At 39.7% G+C, this 15022-nt stretch overlaps 1 protein-coding gene across 1 annotated transcript in view; it reads left to right on the top strand.

Moving 5' to 3' along the window:
• Nucleotides 1-15022, top strand: part of DDX10 (DEAD-box helicase 10) — a 178229-nt gene that overhangs the window by 94268 nt on the left and 68939 nt on the right. The window contains exon 14 of the mRNA XM_032099331.1: nucleotides 14180-14293. Within this exon, the coding sequence (XP_031955222.1) occupies nucleotides 14180-14293 (114 nt within the window). The remainder of the gene's footprint in view (nucleotides 1-14179; nucleotides 14294-15022) is intronic.

Here is a 15022-nt window from a genome sequence, read left to right on the forward strand (position 1 = left end):
TGGAAAGACTAAACACATCTCTTTGGATGGCAGAAATAGCTTCCATCTCCAGTTGTTGAACCTTTTCTTGTGAATGTTCTGGTGTTCAGAGCTCAAGTCATCATGCCATTCCTATTCTCTTTGCTTGTGCTTTCATGTGGCTTCCCTACACTGCTGGCCTTGGTGTTAAAATGAGGATGAGATAGGGATGACTGATCAGTGCCACGTGTCTTCCCTTTGGTGGGTTCAGAGCATTTTTTGCTAAAATCAGTGATTTATTTCCATTGACTCTGTTTTGTGAAACTTCGTTGTTAAATTTTTACGGATTTTTCAGAAAGTACAAGAAATGTCTAGGTCTAAGCTATATATTTTGGTGACTAGCTAACAAGACATTTGTTCATGTGTTATCCCTGTAGACTTATTTTCGTCTATGGACAACACAAAATCCACATTTATTCAAAACCAGTGCAGTTAAATTTAAAGGGAGAAAAAGAGTGTGTAAGGTTATACAAAGTTAATTTATGATGATGAAATAAGTGTAAGAAGTAGGTTATGTTAATTTCTTAACATCTCTAAAATCCAGTGTGTTTCTCTAGAAATAATTACAAATTTGATTTCAACTTGACTTCCATGGATCTTTAAAATATGAGTATTATGGCTCAGATAGGCTAACCACAACATAAGTTTTCCCAAAAGCTTGGGAAAGGTAGCAAAGTTGTAAATGCAGCTCAAGAGGAGAGATTCAGTGTTAGAGTGCAGTTAGTTGACTGCCATAAACTTTAAGACATTATGTGTTATTAACGACAGATGTTTGTTCCACTTTCAGAACAACTATCATAAACTAATTGATCTTGACTTGGCCTGAGAAACTAGGGGTGCACACAGAGCAGGAACCATGGGCCAGACTGGGGAGAATCAATAGCACCCCAGTAATTTGTCTTTCAAAGCAGATCATTGTAGTCACTGTAGCTGTTCTAATCCTTGACTTCTCTTAACTCTCCTTTACCATTTTTTAAACATTAGCTATTACTTTTTAGCATGGATTCCATTAAATGTTCCACAGAAACTTAAGTTAGTTATTCCTGTTATATTGGCTTTGTCTAAAGAATCAAGAGAAAAATTTTTTGCAAATGTGCCTTTGACATTCTTGTGCTGTAAGATATTTCTTGTTCCAATTTCCATTTCATTTTTGTAATCCATCATTCCTCTAAAACTTGCTTTTCTGCTTTGCATCCTTTTGAGTTCAGTCTGAGGGCTTGTCATTGTCTAGAGTAGCCTGATTTCCTTGCCCTTTACTGTTTCTTATAAGTATTGCTGTTTCCACTTCTAAATCATCTGTTACGTCCAGTAAGAAAGATTTATTAAAAAAAAAATAAAACCACATAACTGATAGAAGATTTTATTTGTTAATGGAGATTATCTGATCATTTAATACCTGAGTTGGGGGGAAAAATTACTTTTTAATTTATTTTCTTCCGAATGAGTGGACAGTTTTCATGTCCTGTTTGCTGGCAGCTGAGTTGTCTTTGCCCTTCTAGTCTTAGCGCCAGCTTTCTGCCAGTTTTAAATGCTTGGAGCAGCAGCTTTTCTCTGAGTTGGGGAGGAACCAGTGCTAGCGAAGGGCAGCTGTGGGGGTGTGTAAAAGAACTGCAGGACCACTTCTGGCAGCATTGTAAATCTGTATTGAATACATGGAAAAAGAAGTCAAAATACTCAACCTTTTTTAAAGAAGAAAAATAACAGATGTAAAATATCTTTTCTGGTTATTGTTGTGGCTTCTGCATTAGCCTTTAGTTGTGAAGAATTTCTGTCTTTTCAGATTATCCTTGACTGACATTTGGTTGAGATAAACCAGCTACATTCTTCTCAGATCTCTTGGCAGCAGTGAGTAACTCCCTCAGCTGATCTCCCATTCTTTCCTCCTGTTCCATGGTGTTTTCCTCCCGTGTGTGGTGCTGCTGCCTTTACTCCAGCCAGGCCTCCCGTTCGCTGGGTGTGTGGGGTTGCGGAGGAAGCCCTGGTGCACTCTTCTCTGCACTCCTTGTTTGGGAGCTAAATTCAACTAAGCATTGTCTCAAAGATAAACCCTCTCAGACCACCAACCAGTGTTGGCTCTTCTTTATCTCTGAAGTAGTGCTGTGCAATGTGGAGGCAGAGGAATGGCTTCACTTGTGTCTGCTTCTGTGTGGAGAGAGGTGCAGCACCTTCAGGGGCTTCTGAAAGGGAAGGGGAGGAGAATGCGCCATCTGTGTCAATCAGAAGAGGAAATAAAGCTGTCTTAAAGACAGTGGTGGTTATCACACTACTTACTGCTCAAAAATACACACTGCTCAAATGAAAAAAAACTCATTTTGGGTTTTTTCTCAAAACATCTGCAGTCTTCGCTATTTGTGGTCACAGCCTGTGGAGAATATTTTTGTGGGTGGCAATTAAATGGGCATAGGTTGTGGTTTTAACTTGTGTAAAAGGAAGGGGAGAGGGAGTTGAGATAAATATATTTCTCTTTGCAAAGTAATGCTTTTGTTACTTTCTGATGACAGATCAGGACAATGTAGCAAACAAAATGTTTTGAGAAGCTTCAGCCTTGGCTGCCGCTGTGTTCCTGGGACCAGGCCTGTGGCTTTTCAGGGAGAAAGGGAAGGTCATGCTCATCACACACAGTAAATTATATTCAGCCTTAAAGAAAAACAGCAGGAAAGTTTGGTTTTCTCATCCCACCTTTTGAGCTAAGATTCTTCTGCAGAGTATTTTTAAGCCATAATTTTAACTATGTTTTGACATTTATTGAAGCCTTGGCTGCCTTAATGATTATGCAGAAAATTTTTTTTTCCTCTTTTTCCTTAGAATAACTGTGTCCTAACTGCTAGAAAATAGTCACATTAAATGCAATGAACTTTATTTAACTAAAAAAGCCCCAAATTAATCAGTTCATTAAATGTCACCTTAACATTGCCTTCTGGCTCTATCACCCAGTGATTATGTTTCTCTGAATATTTCAATTTAACTGTCTTGCAGTAAGATATTAAGTGCACCCTGTGAGAGAAGGAGCAATTTTTAGCAAAACTGAAAATTTATAAGGTCCAGAACATAGTATGTACTCAGCACACCTCAGGACTTAAGGATTCTTTTCATCTTTAAGGGAAGGGCAGTCTTCTCTTTCCCTTCCTACTTGTGTCCCCTCACTCCCACTTTGAGTGTGGGCCTTTCATGTGGAATATTAATGGAGGATGAATAAGCAGAATCTTTCACCTGCTGAAAACTGAGAAAATATCTCAACATCATCTTCGTTGGAGATCCATAATAGAACAAAAGTTGCAAAGAAGGTGCAGGTTTTCTTAGCTCCTCAGTGTGGTATGGGGTTTGGGTTGGGTTTGGTTTTGTTTGATTGAAGGCTTCTTTTAAAAGTGACCGACAAGAGATGCCTAGGTTTGAAGTAATTTGTAATTTGGGCCAATATCAAATGCATGATCATGCTCTCCTAATTTGCCAAGTTGTGCTGAAAACAGCATCTTCACGATAGCCATTTCTTGCTCACAAAAATGGAAGCTCTGGAATAGGGACGATAAATAGCAGTCAACAAAATAATGGGATTTGCTTGTTAATTGATGTTGCATCTCCTTCTCTTGGCTGTAGAAGTCCTGGAGAATTTGTTGGTTACTGTGTGTTTCTGTTGGATTTTGTCAAAGAAGATTTTGTTTTAAGGGTGCATACCTTGTCATGGCAGGGAAGAGTGGAATGAAGGCATTTTGTGTCTCGATCTGGCACTGCAGTTACTAGTGGGATTAATCATAATTGTATACTTCTTTGATATTTACGGTGTGAGGCCGTCTGAGTTACTAGGATATCTTGACTTGTACATATTTCTTTGGAAAGACATTTTTCTATCAACCAGGTGCCGAAAATTAACAAAAGCTGTGTTAAGGTGTTTGATTCTGAATTGCATTATTCTGGAATGTCTTTATGTTCATTTAGTCATGCATAATTGATTTAGTTTTTGCCTAAAAATATGTGAATAGTTTTGTGTTCTCTATTACACCTCACTTAATAAGCTGTATGAGAAGTGACGGCCTTGTTTGCTTAAGGCCTAATGCTTTAGAAAGGGATGTTGTTGCTGCTTATGCTCCCAGGTAATGGACGTTTTCAGCCAAATGCAATAGCTATACTGAAAAGTTCTGTGTTCCAGTGCATTAAATAGAGACATTTTTCAGAGTGAGATATTATCTAATTATTTTAACTCACAAATTTCTTAAGTAGTGGATTTTTTGGTGTTAGAGCTCACAATCATAAATGTAGGGGAGTTTTTTGGCCTTCTTTCTTGTATAATAGTCTTACACTTAAAGATTTGGAAAATGAGCTGCACTGGTTTTGCAGATGAATGACAAAAACTGTTTGTTGGTGTATACAGATAGAGTTGTGTTTACAATTACATAATTTATAGTCTGTGAATCAAATGTTTGTTTTGTGGGCTGGGGGGAGCTTGGCTCTTCACCAAAGCATTTCTGGTTCTGTGGAGGAGTTGGAAATATGTAATAGAAAAATAAAAAGAAAAAAGCAGAGGGGAGAGAGTAAGATAGGAAAGGAAAAAAGCATGACAAATTGATTGTGCAATGCTGCTCATTCATGATTCCCTCTGGTATTCTGGGATTTTATATTAGGGTAAAACATTAGCATTCTGTTATTCAGTATAGAACATGAAAGCATGAAGGTTTTCTCATGGATGTAGGGATGAAAATGTACTTTAAAAAAAATGTTTCCAGGATTTGGTTTAAGTTTTGTAGCTGTTAAATGCTGCTGTGAGGATGCAGGTCTTGTATTTCAGGATTAGGAACTGTACCAAGGCATTTCTAAAGTAGCTGTAAAGAAACGAGGAAATGGTTAAAGCAGAATTAAACATCTTAAAATGAATGCCAAGGTATGGGAGTGTGTGGATTAAAAAAAATCCTTTCTCTCATCTAAATTCATAGTTGAAATTGTAGAGCTACTGATGGAATCCCCAGTGTCCTTCAAGAATAGTTTTTGTTGAAAATGTTGGTGTCTTCACCATTGTTGAAATAGTTACTATTTTAAGTCATAATTGACAAAATAAGTTCAGTAAATTACAATAAATGTTGCAATATCAACACGTTTTTCTTAATATTTGCCTTTTTCACCTACTTGTTAGAGAAACTTCAGCCTCCATCTATCCTTTGCCAAAACTCCCATTTTTAAGTCTTGATACCAGCTGCTGAAATGAACAGTCCCACATCACGTGGAGTATGCATTCATTCCTAGGAAAAGTGTAACAATTCAGTGGGAAATTATTTTAGTTGTTTTCAGTGTTTTAGAAGTATTCTAGAGAAATGCTGCTGTGTGACATCAGGAATGGGAGTAAGATTTATCATTGAAGAACTGTTTAATAAAGATTTCTGTACTTAAGCTTGGCTCTTGTCTGTGGTTAAAGGTAAATACTGGACAGGGATCCATTTACTGTTGCCTATTTGTCCTTTTTTTCTGCTTTCATACTCTGTATACCAGTAAAAACAATCTCCTAAATAAATACTTTTTAAAAAATAGAAGGAATTGTAGCAAATTCCTGTCTAAACACAGTGCCAAGCTCATAATGTAAATATATTGCAGAATATTCCAGTTGTTTAGCAAGTGGCAAGTTTTTCTGATCCTGCCTCCTGCATTTTGTGTTGAATGCTGAAATTTTAATCTTAAATTTAGTTATTTTCAACTTTCCTGGCTTAATTTAATCTGTTTTAGAGAATGGTAGTATGTTATGTAATAAGAAATCTTTTCTCACCAAACTCTTGCACCCGGACACACGACTGTAATGAAACTCAGATTCAGGTGTAATCTCTTGTGCTAGCAGTAATCAAAACCATCGTGTAAGAGGTTGGTTGCCATAGTACAGGTCTGTCTTGGCTGTAGTTTCTTCCGTCTGTGTCTCTTTCTTTGATCCCAAAAGCAATTTTAACTGGAACACAATAATGTGGTGAGCTGCTGGTCTTGTGGTCTTTGTCCATAATGTGATGTGAAGGTTTTGGCTGGGATGGAGTTAATTGTCTTCATGATACTGGGTATGGGGCTGTGTTTTGGATTTGTGCTGGAAACTGTTGATAACACAGGGATGTTTTCATTACTCCTGAGCAGGGCTTGCACAAAGCCAAGGCTTTCTGCTCCTCACCCCACCTGACCAGTGAGTGGATTGGGAGTGCACAAGGAGTTGGAAGGGGACACAGCCAGGAGGGACAGCTGGATACAGCTGATCCAAGGGACATTCCAGACCATAAGGCGTCATTCTCAGCGTATAAAGTGGGGGGAAGAAGAAGGAAGGGGTAGGGACGTTTGCCGTGATGGTGTTTGTCTTCCCAAGTCACCATTAGGCATGGTTGGGTCCCTGTTCTCCTGGGGATGGCTGAACACCTGCCTGGCCATGGGGAGTGGTGAATGAATTCCTTGGTTTGTTTTGCTTGCATGCATGGCTTTTGCTTTAGCTATTAAATTGTCTTTATCTCAACCCAGGAGCTTTTTCATTTTTGCACTTCTTGATTTTCTCCCCCATCCTGATGCAGGGGGAGTGAGTGAGTGGCTGCATGGTGGTTTGTTGCTGGCTGAGATTAAGTCATGACATGTGGTTAGCAGTATTGAATAGTGGTTATTAGAATGTTTTGTTATTTACTTTTTCTTTCTCCTGTTGCTATGATTTTGAAGTGATTAATATCTATGCTATTCTTTGTGCTAAGAGTGCTGTTTTTCTTTTGAATACTAACCTGGCTCTTTCCTTCATAACTGTTACTGTAAAAACCATATGCAGTTCTTGCTGTAAGTTTTTCTCTCTATAAAATGGTCTCCTTTTAAAACAAACATTATTTCACTAGGTTTAAAAAGGAAATAATTGATAGATGTAGTAAGTAATCTACTTGTCTAGAATTTCCCTGTTCAAACGGAAATATTATGTAAAGAATTGCCAACCAATAACTTCAGCTTCCTGCTTTTTCAGTATCTTGCTTGAAATCTTGCATGATACAAGTTTAAAAAAAAAACCAGACACACGCTAACACCCTGGAAAAAAACACCCCAAACCAACAAGAATCCCATCAATCCACCCATTTAATTTAAGCCACTGCTTGAAAAATTGAAGGTCATGTTGATCTTCATGCTTGATTAATGTTCTTTAAGAGCTCATAGAGAAGCAAAGAGAACAACATGTAAGGAGTGCTGGTTTTTGCTTTTGTGTATACCTGCATATTTCCAAATTTTCAGAACTGCTGGGATAAAAGCTCTCCTCAGTGATGTATACAGATGCTATGCAGGTTGTTTGGATAGTGCCTGGGAATTTAAGCTTCCTAATTTTTAACATTTAATTAAAAAGTAAAAACTTAGAATACTTCACCAACGCAAAATTAGCCCCACTAGTATTACATGAAAAGTAGAACAACAACACAGGCTAAGCAAAGAAGCTTGTTTTCCTAGGAAAGATTGGGGGAGTTCTTTTGTGGAAGCAGCTTTCCCCTGCTGCTTCTCAGTGGCTTTAGCTTGTTCTGGTGTTCACAGCAGTGCAAAGTGGGCCATGACTCGTGAGCAGTCAGCAGAAATGAGGAAGGACAGAAATAGCTGTCATTTTAGAGAAGTGGACTGGAAATTAAAATAAAGACCACCTAGCTACCACAGGTCACGAGGGAAAGCAGCGTCCTTGCATCCCCTTGTGGTCATGCCCCATCCTAGGATTTTTGCCTCTCTGGTCCTCTATACTCAATAGGAATACAGGTGGCTGCTGGAGTCAAATTGTATTTTCAAGAGGAAGCTTTTTGGTGTTTAGTGTTTTGTAGGTGCTTGAAGTAATATGGACAGGACTTCAGAGTCTGACTGCTTTGCTTCTGTTGATGTTTCCTGTCTTATCTATAGTAATTACGTGTAAGGAGTGAAGTTTGTAACTCACTGCTTCTTCTGGGGTTAGATATTTTTCAGGAGGAGTGAAAACTTCTCTCTGCTATAAATGCACCTCCACTGTAGGAAATCAAAGCCTTGTAGTCTGAATTTGGGAAGTTTGTGGGGTTGGGAGGTAATGCTTTATGGTTAGGCTGCTTTAGATCAGTGATTGGAGGATTGTTAGTATTCTGAAATCTCTGTGGTGCTGGCTGGATGAAAACCATCTCTGTGCTTTCCATGGCACAAAGACGAACCCAGTCCTTTTCTTTGTCTACTAAGGTTTGGTAGCTTCAGTCTGGAAGCCTTTGGTGGGGAATGACATCCGAGTCTGAACGTGGTAGCTTGACAAGAGGGGCTGATGTGCTTGGTGACAGTGCAAATGTGGTAATACTTGCTCCTCTTGTGGGCATTTTCTTGAAGAAATACAAAACAAGTCTATGAAATTGAGTCCCACATTGATTTTTGTTTCTCAGAGGCAATTGCTGTTGAATTCATGGTAAAGTAATGCAATCATGTTGGGAGAGACTGCAAAATACTTCCAGGTACTGCATCATTCTTCCTAGGAATTGTAAGATACAAGCAGGAGGGAGAAGAAAACCCCACAAACACCCTAGAAATGCAGTAATACTTTTTTAAGCTAATGAGACTGGAGAATTGATTCTAACTTTGTTTTTCTGCTCTCATTTTACCCTGCCACAATAATGTAGTCCTGTCTTTAGACAGCTTTTGTAGTGAGTGTTCTGTGCTTGCTTTCAAAGGTGTGTTGAGTTGAAATTAAAAAAGAAAATAATACTCTGAAACAAAGTAACTTTATGTTGCTGATGAGTACCTCTCCAAAGGTCAAAGCATAAGCATTTTGTCATGGTTATGGTAAGATACTGTAAGTGCTTTGATCCTGAGTTACTGAGGATTACATTCTCAAGTCTATCTATTGACTTTAAAATTGTATTAATAAGAAAAATCATTACATATTACAACAGCAAAATTTACTGACAGCTGTGTTTCTGTGCCATGTCTTTTCAGAAAAATACTATAATTGTAGAAGAGTAAATCTTATTTCTTAAACTTGTCAGTATCTGCATTTAGAAAACATTTTGTCATTGATTCAGCTTAAGAATATCAGATGTTTTAAGCCAGGAATCAAAAGCCCACTCCTTCTTGAGAAAAACAGAAAAGAACTTGCATATTAGCTGTATTGTTACTGATTCTAAATCAAAATGTTGGAATTTTCTGTGCTTTGAAGAGCTAGTTTTCATTGTTGCTCATTAAATAATCCAGCAAGCCATCTGGCATGTACAAAAGGAAAAAGAAATTTGGGCTTTAGCTTAGTAACAGTAGAAAATCCCCCAACCCTGCAGCTGATCCTACATTTTATGCATTTTTTATAAACTTGAGTGACTCTTAACTTACAATGTTTCAGTGTTGTATATAATTTCAAAAAGGCTAATTATTGCTCTGGTCATGTTTGATCAGTTTAACTATTGCCACATCTTTATAGAAGAAAAGATGAGATTTGAGGGCCTGTTGTATTGGGCATAGGGCAAAATGTACCTGCCGATGAGCAGTGGGTAGGGTCTCCTCATTGACAGAGAGGGGTGTGTGCAGCAGCTGGTGCTTAAACTACTGTTAGCAACTTGAATTCAAACATAGAATTCCTTTGATATCTTAACAGCAATGTGAAAACCTGTACCCAGATCACTCCTGCTGTTTTGTTTGGATCAATGGCTTATCTGATGGAGTAATTCAGCTTTAGAAAGGGATTTACTGAGGTAAATAGTAGTTGAGCAGGACCTGCAATGAGCCGCTCAGTGTGAACAGCCGCTATGCCCTCTCAGCTCACTTGAAAATGCCCAGGCCCGTGGCTTGCTCTGGCACTAGGAACAGGGTCTGGTTGTCAGCAGAAACCCTCCATTCACTTACATCTGCTGATATGATCATACTTCTGCCTGCAAAGCCTGTGACCCCAGATTCCAGCTGTTTACTGGGCAGAGAGAAGTCACGGCTCCTGCTGCCTTTGTATTCTCTACAGAACTTAAGGTTAACAGATGGAGGGGATCTTCTGGCAGCCTCCAGCAGCTGGTGGTGCCTGCTACTGTGGTGAACTCTTTGTGAGGAAAAGAGATGAAGCCGTAGAGAATGTCAAACTGCTGCTTGTCAGTTCTCAGGTATCTCCTAGTACAAAAGATGGAAATGGGAAATGGGTAAGCAGAATGGCTTCAAAACACAGGGAACCAAGGGTTAGCACTGAAGATTAGGGAAGCCTGAGGTCTGATGGGTATCAGTGGTGTTTCACTTTTAAAATGCATGAATCAGACACCTGCTAGATGGGAAATTGATGTTTCAATGTAGCTGTTCAAATGTGAGGTCAAAGCAAAGAGGCACTGGCATTAGAAATTTGGGTGAGAGGGGTACAGGGTGTCATGGATCATGGAGGACGTCATGAGCTGAGATGGATTTAAACGATGCATCCTGCATCAAGACTTAAGCCACTTGGAGGAACATCTGGCACAGCTATGTTCAATGTAAAGCAGCAGCCACTGAGGCAGGAAGTAGGGTAAGAGGCTCTTGGGATGTGGGGAATAGATCCTCTGAAAGATGCTACTGGAGACACATGGAGGGAGAGGGTTAAGTGACAGAAGAGAGACACTTTAGGATTATATAGGGACTCCAGAAAAATGTGAGAGAGATCCCCAGAAGGGAACCAAAGCAGCATGTATGGGACCCCACAGTAGCCCCAGAACTCTATACACTCCATGGCTGGTCTGCCTGACTCTTACCCTGGACTCTGTAGCGTCCCCCTTGGAACAGGGAGGCTATGTCAGAAACAACTGCCCTAACACACCGAAGGTCCCTTCTTCTACTGCTGAATACTGAAGTCATGTAGTTTGGAAAATTGTGCTTACATCTGTGATCAAAATGTTTTGATATCTGAGCCCATCTGATCTTAAACTGTGAGAGGAATCTGGGGTCACAGGTCAGTCAGGGGACTGTGTCTGAAGCTGAAGGAGCCTTGAAAGCCATCAACTTCGGAGTGTGCTCAGAAAGCTAAACTACCAATGTAGTGGGTTGACCCTGACTGGATGCCTGGCACCCACCAAAGCCTCTCTATCACGCCCTTCTACAGCTGGACAGGGGAGAGAAAATATAACAAAGGGTTCATGGAGTTGCGATAAGGACTGGGAGAGATCACTCAACAAATACTATCACAGGCAAAACAGACTTAAATTAGAGATATTAATTGAATTTATTGTTAACAGAATCACAGCAGGATAATGAGTAGTAAAACTGGACCTTAAAAACACCTTCCCCTCACCCCTCCCTCCTCATCTCTACCTCCTCCTTCTCCAGTGGCACAGGGAGACAGGGAATGGGGGCTGTGGTCAGTTCATCACATGTTGTTGCTGCCACTGCTTAGGGAAAGGAGTCCTTCCCTTGCTCCAGTGTGGGGTCCCTCCCATGGCAGTTCTCCATGAACTCATCCAACATGAATCCATCTCACAAACAGTTCTCTGCAAACTGGTGCAATGTGGGTCAGTCCTTCAAGCACAGGCTGCTCCAGTGTGGGTCCCCCATGAGGTCACAAATCCTACCAGGAAACCTGCTCCAGTGTGGGCTCCTCTCTCCATGGGTCTGCAGGTCCCTGCCAGGAGCCTGTTCCAGCATCGTCCTCCCATGGGTTCACAGCCCTCTCTCAGGCATCCACCTGCTCTGGTGTGGGTCTCCTCCATGGACTCCAGGTGGATCTCTGCATCCCCGTGGTCCTCCAGGGGTTGCAGGAGGCACAGCTGCCTCACCATGATCTGCACCAGGGGCTGCAGAGGAATCTCAGCTCCAATGCCTGGAGCACCTCCTGCTCCTCTTTCTGCACTCACCTTGGTGTCTTCAGGGCTTTTTCTCTGACATGTTCTCACCACGCTCTTCTCTGGCTGCAGTTACATGTGCCAGAGGTTTGGGTTTTTTCTTAAATATATTATCATAGAGGCTTTCCCATAATTTCTGATGGACCCAGCCCTGGCCAGCCTCTCATCCATCTTTGAGCCAGCTGGCATTGGCTCTGCTGGACATGGGGGGAGCTTCTGGCAGCTTCTCACAGAAGCCACCCCTGTAGCCCCCCCAGTACCAAAAGCTGGCCATGCAAACCCAGTGTAGTGTCCTGATAAAAAACACAGTTTAATTATGTAGGGAGTGTGTAGTGTTTTATAGTCATGCTCTTTTTTGTAGGATTTTAAAAATTTTGATCTCTTTGTTTAATGCTGCATATTGTAAATCTGCCAGATTCACACGCTGATCTTGCACTATGCTTTTTGGGTCTATAGTGAGGGAATTTAGCTTCCCATTTTTTCCTTCTCCTCTTCTTGTTCCTTCTATTTGTTTGGAAATTTTGTACTATCCCATTCTTTTCCCATGCAACTTGGCAATATCAAACTCAGAGGAAGGAGGGGAAACAAGGTACATCTGGAAATGTTGCCTAGGTGTGCATGTAAAGACAGCTCATTGGGTATTTGTGCTCCTTAGCTAGGAAAACCTTTTTAAACCAAGAAATATAAACAGCTGAAATTCACAGTTAAATATAATTTTGCAAAATACTGGTGTACCAATTTGAAACTTACAGTCTTTTTTTTTTATAGTAGCGTATTATGGTGGTACCAATAATATTGGTAGTGCAGAAATAAAGGACTGTTTGATAAAAAAGCAAAACTGAAAGCAGCTGCTGAAAGAAAATGCTGTGATAGTGAACAGTATTGTCCCACCACCTTGAAGTGCATCTCTCTTTAAATTCTTCCTCTGGACAACTCCTGTTGTTGTACTAAGTAGTCCATATTTTGAGGTAAGGGTTTTATGCTAGTGCAGATTCTCAAACAATTTGTGTCTGTAGGATAAGCAGCAGTAATGAGGGAGTAGCGCAGTTTTCTGAGCTGTTATGGATGTACCTAACCAGCAGTAGCTGCACAGTGCAGCAAAAATCGTTTGACAATACTGAGGATAAAAGTGCTGCTACAGTTACTATTTTCTATAATAGATATTGTCATTACTTGCTATCACGGCGCAGTAGCTGTCACAAGCCATTTTTCCTGTTAGGAGGACTGTAATTTTTCTCTTTTATAGTTCATATTTCAGTGCATTAGTGTGCTGACCATAATGACAGTGACTTTCTGAGTTAATTTTTTTTTGCTTCCTTTTATAGTGGATTTTGTATAGAACATGAAAACTGATTAAAATGACCAAAATAAAAAATGAAAGTGAGAAAAAGTTCAGTTTTTCCTTTTTCTTTCTGGTTGCTTTAACTGCTTTCTGTTATTTATTAGAAGTTTAGACAGTTTAGTGACTGGCACTTTTTCCTGAGTAGTGGAGAGATTGCAGTCTTTATGGGATGATGAATGAGTCGTGGGTCTACTCCTATGGAGTCACCATGTATTCCTTCAGAATATTTTTTGCTATAAAATACTTTTTGCAATGTCGGTTACTGCTTAAAATGTCCTCTGTGTATTGTGCCCTGGTGGATTTTTGAACACATTCAGCCTTTGTTTTTGAAAGGAGAGTTCTTGGAAGAAGAGCTGGGGGTGGTGAATCTCCACATTCTTAAGTTCCATGATGTTACCACCAGATGAGTGCCTTGGGGAAACCTATGTAGGCCATCTGTGGATTTCACAGTTTCTGTGGACTCATTCATTGGTTTCTCTGGTGTCTTCACCACGTTTTTTCACTACTCTCTTTCATGTTGCTAACAACTTTCGTGATATTTAAATGGTACTTAATGCTAAGTTTGATAAACATCTCCTGGCACTGATGTTCTGCAAGGGACAAAAGTTACACAGTAGCAGTATTCTTGCATGGCCACTTGTGGCATTCATTGACACACAGATAGCTCAAACTGGTGTACTGTGGTGCCTGGGGACAATGTGATGACAAGTGAGATGAAATTGGTACCTGATCAGTTAATGGCTTCAAGGCAGTTATACTGTATTTCTTGTCTGATGAGGGTTGCTAGCAGCATAAGCTCGTGAATCTAGTGTCCTTGTCCCAAAAAGGTTAGTGAGATTTGAATGAGCCAGGTGTCCTGGCACTAGCAGGATTTAAATTATGCTAAATTTTTATCAGAGTAAATGAATTTCTGATGATACAGCCTGCTTAAAATGGTTTTGTGAAAAGGTTTGCTGGCTGATTTTTAAAACGTGTGGTTTAGGAATTGAATTTTAATACATCTGATTACTTTTAAGAAAGTTTGAAGCATATACTCTATGACTAGGAAAAAAACCCACAAAAAAACTTATTTTCTTTTATGCAGATCACAGCAAAATCAAAGATGAAGAAAAAAGCAACTAAGACCCAAGAAGCCAAAAAAATCTTGAAGAAGAAATTTAAAGTTAACACAAAAATAGTTTTTACAGAAGATGGAGAGGTAAGATCAATTAAAAGTAATTGTATTTTGGTGGGAACTGAAATTGTAGTTTCTATTAAGTCAAAAATGTACTTTATATCTGTATAAAAAGACACGCTTTTAAAAAATGTGTGGTTTTTGTAATTGGCTTACATCTTGCAAAAGTGTTCAGCTTCCATTTAGAATTCAGCTCCATTGGGAAAAAAGGGAATGTTGAGCACTGACCTCTTTTAATCTTTATATGTGTAAGATACTTGTATGAGAGCTGTAAGTGGATGTACAGAACTGGATCTCTTTTCTGCCTATTATCTTCAATTTCAGGTGGCAACAAGAGCCTGGTGTTTCTTTCTTACAGATACATAAAACAGTTTTCCTGTAGCTGTTTGCCAAAGCTCTCCAAAGTCTTGAGTTAATGTACTGGAATTAAAAGAAGTCCCTGGTGTTCTTCCCAACATTCACTGTTTCTAGATTAAAAGTTTTGGTAGGAAAGCTAAGGAAGCACCAAATTTTGGCCTATTGGTGCTGAGGTAGCAGTGCTTGGAAATCTGCCAGTTATTTGTTTTGTTCTTTTAATGGACTCCGGAAAAATGTCTTGATTTTATATGAAAAGGAACTACTGTGGATGCTAGTCACTCTAGGGTTTCCCTGTGGAAATAACCTCACTAGCAAGTGTCCATGTTCCATGAACTTTCTTACATTTGATTTCACAGCTTCAGATGCTGTGTATGTTGTTTTTCCATTTCCAGCACT

Source organism: Corvus moneduloides, chromosome 2, assembly GCF_009650955.1.
Source record: "Corvus moneduloides isolate bCorMon1 chromosome 2, bCorMon1.pri, whole genome shotgun sequence".
NCBI lineage: Eukaryota > Metazoa > Chordata > Aves > Passeriformes > Corvidae > Corvus > Corvus moneduloides.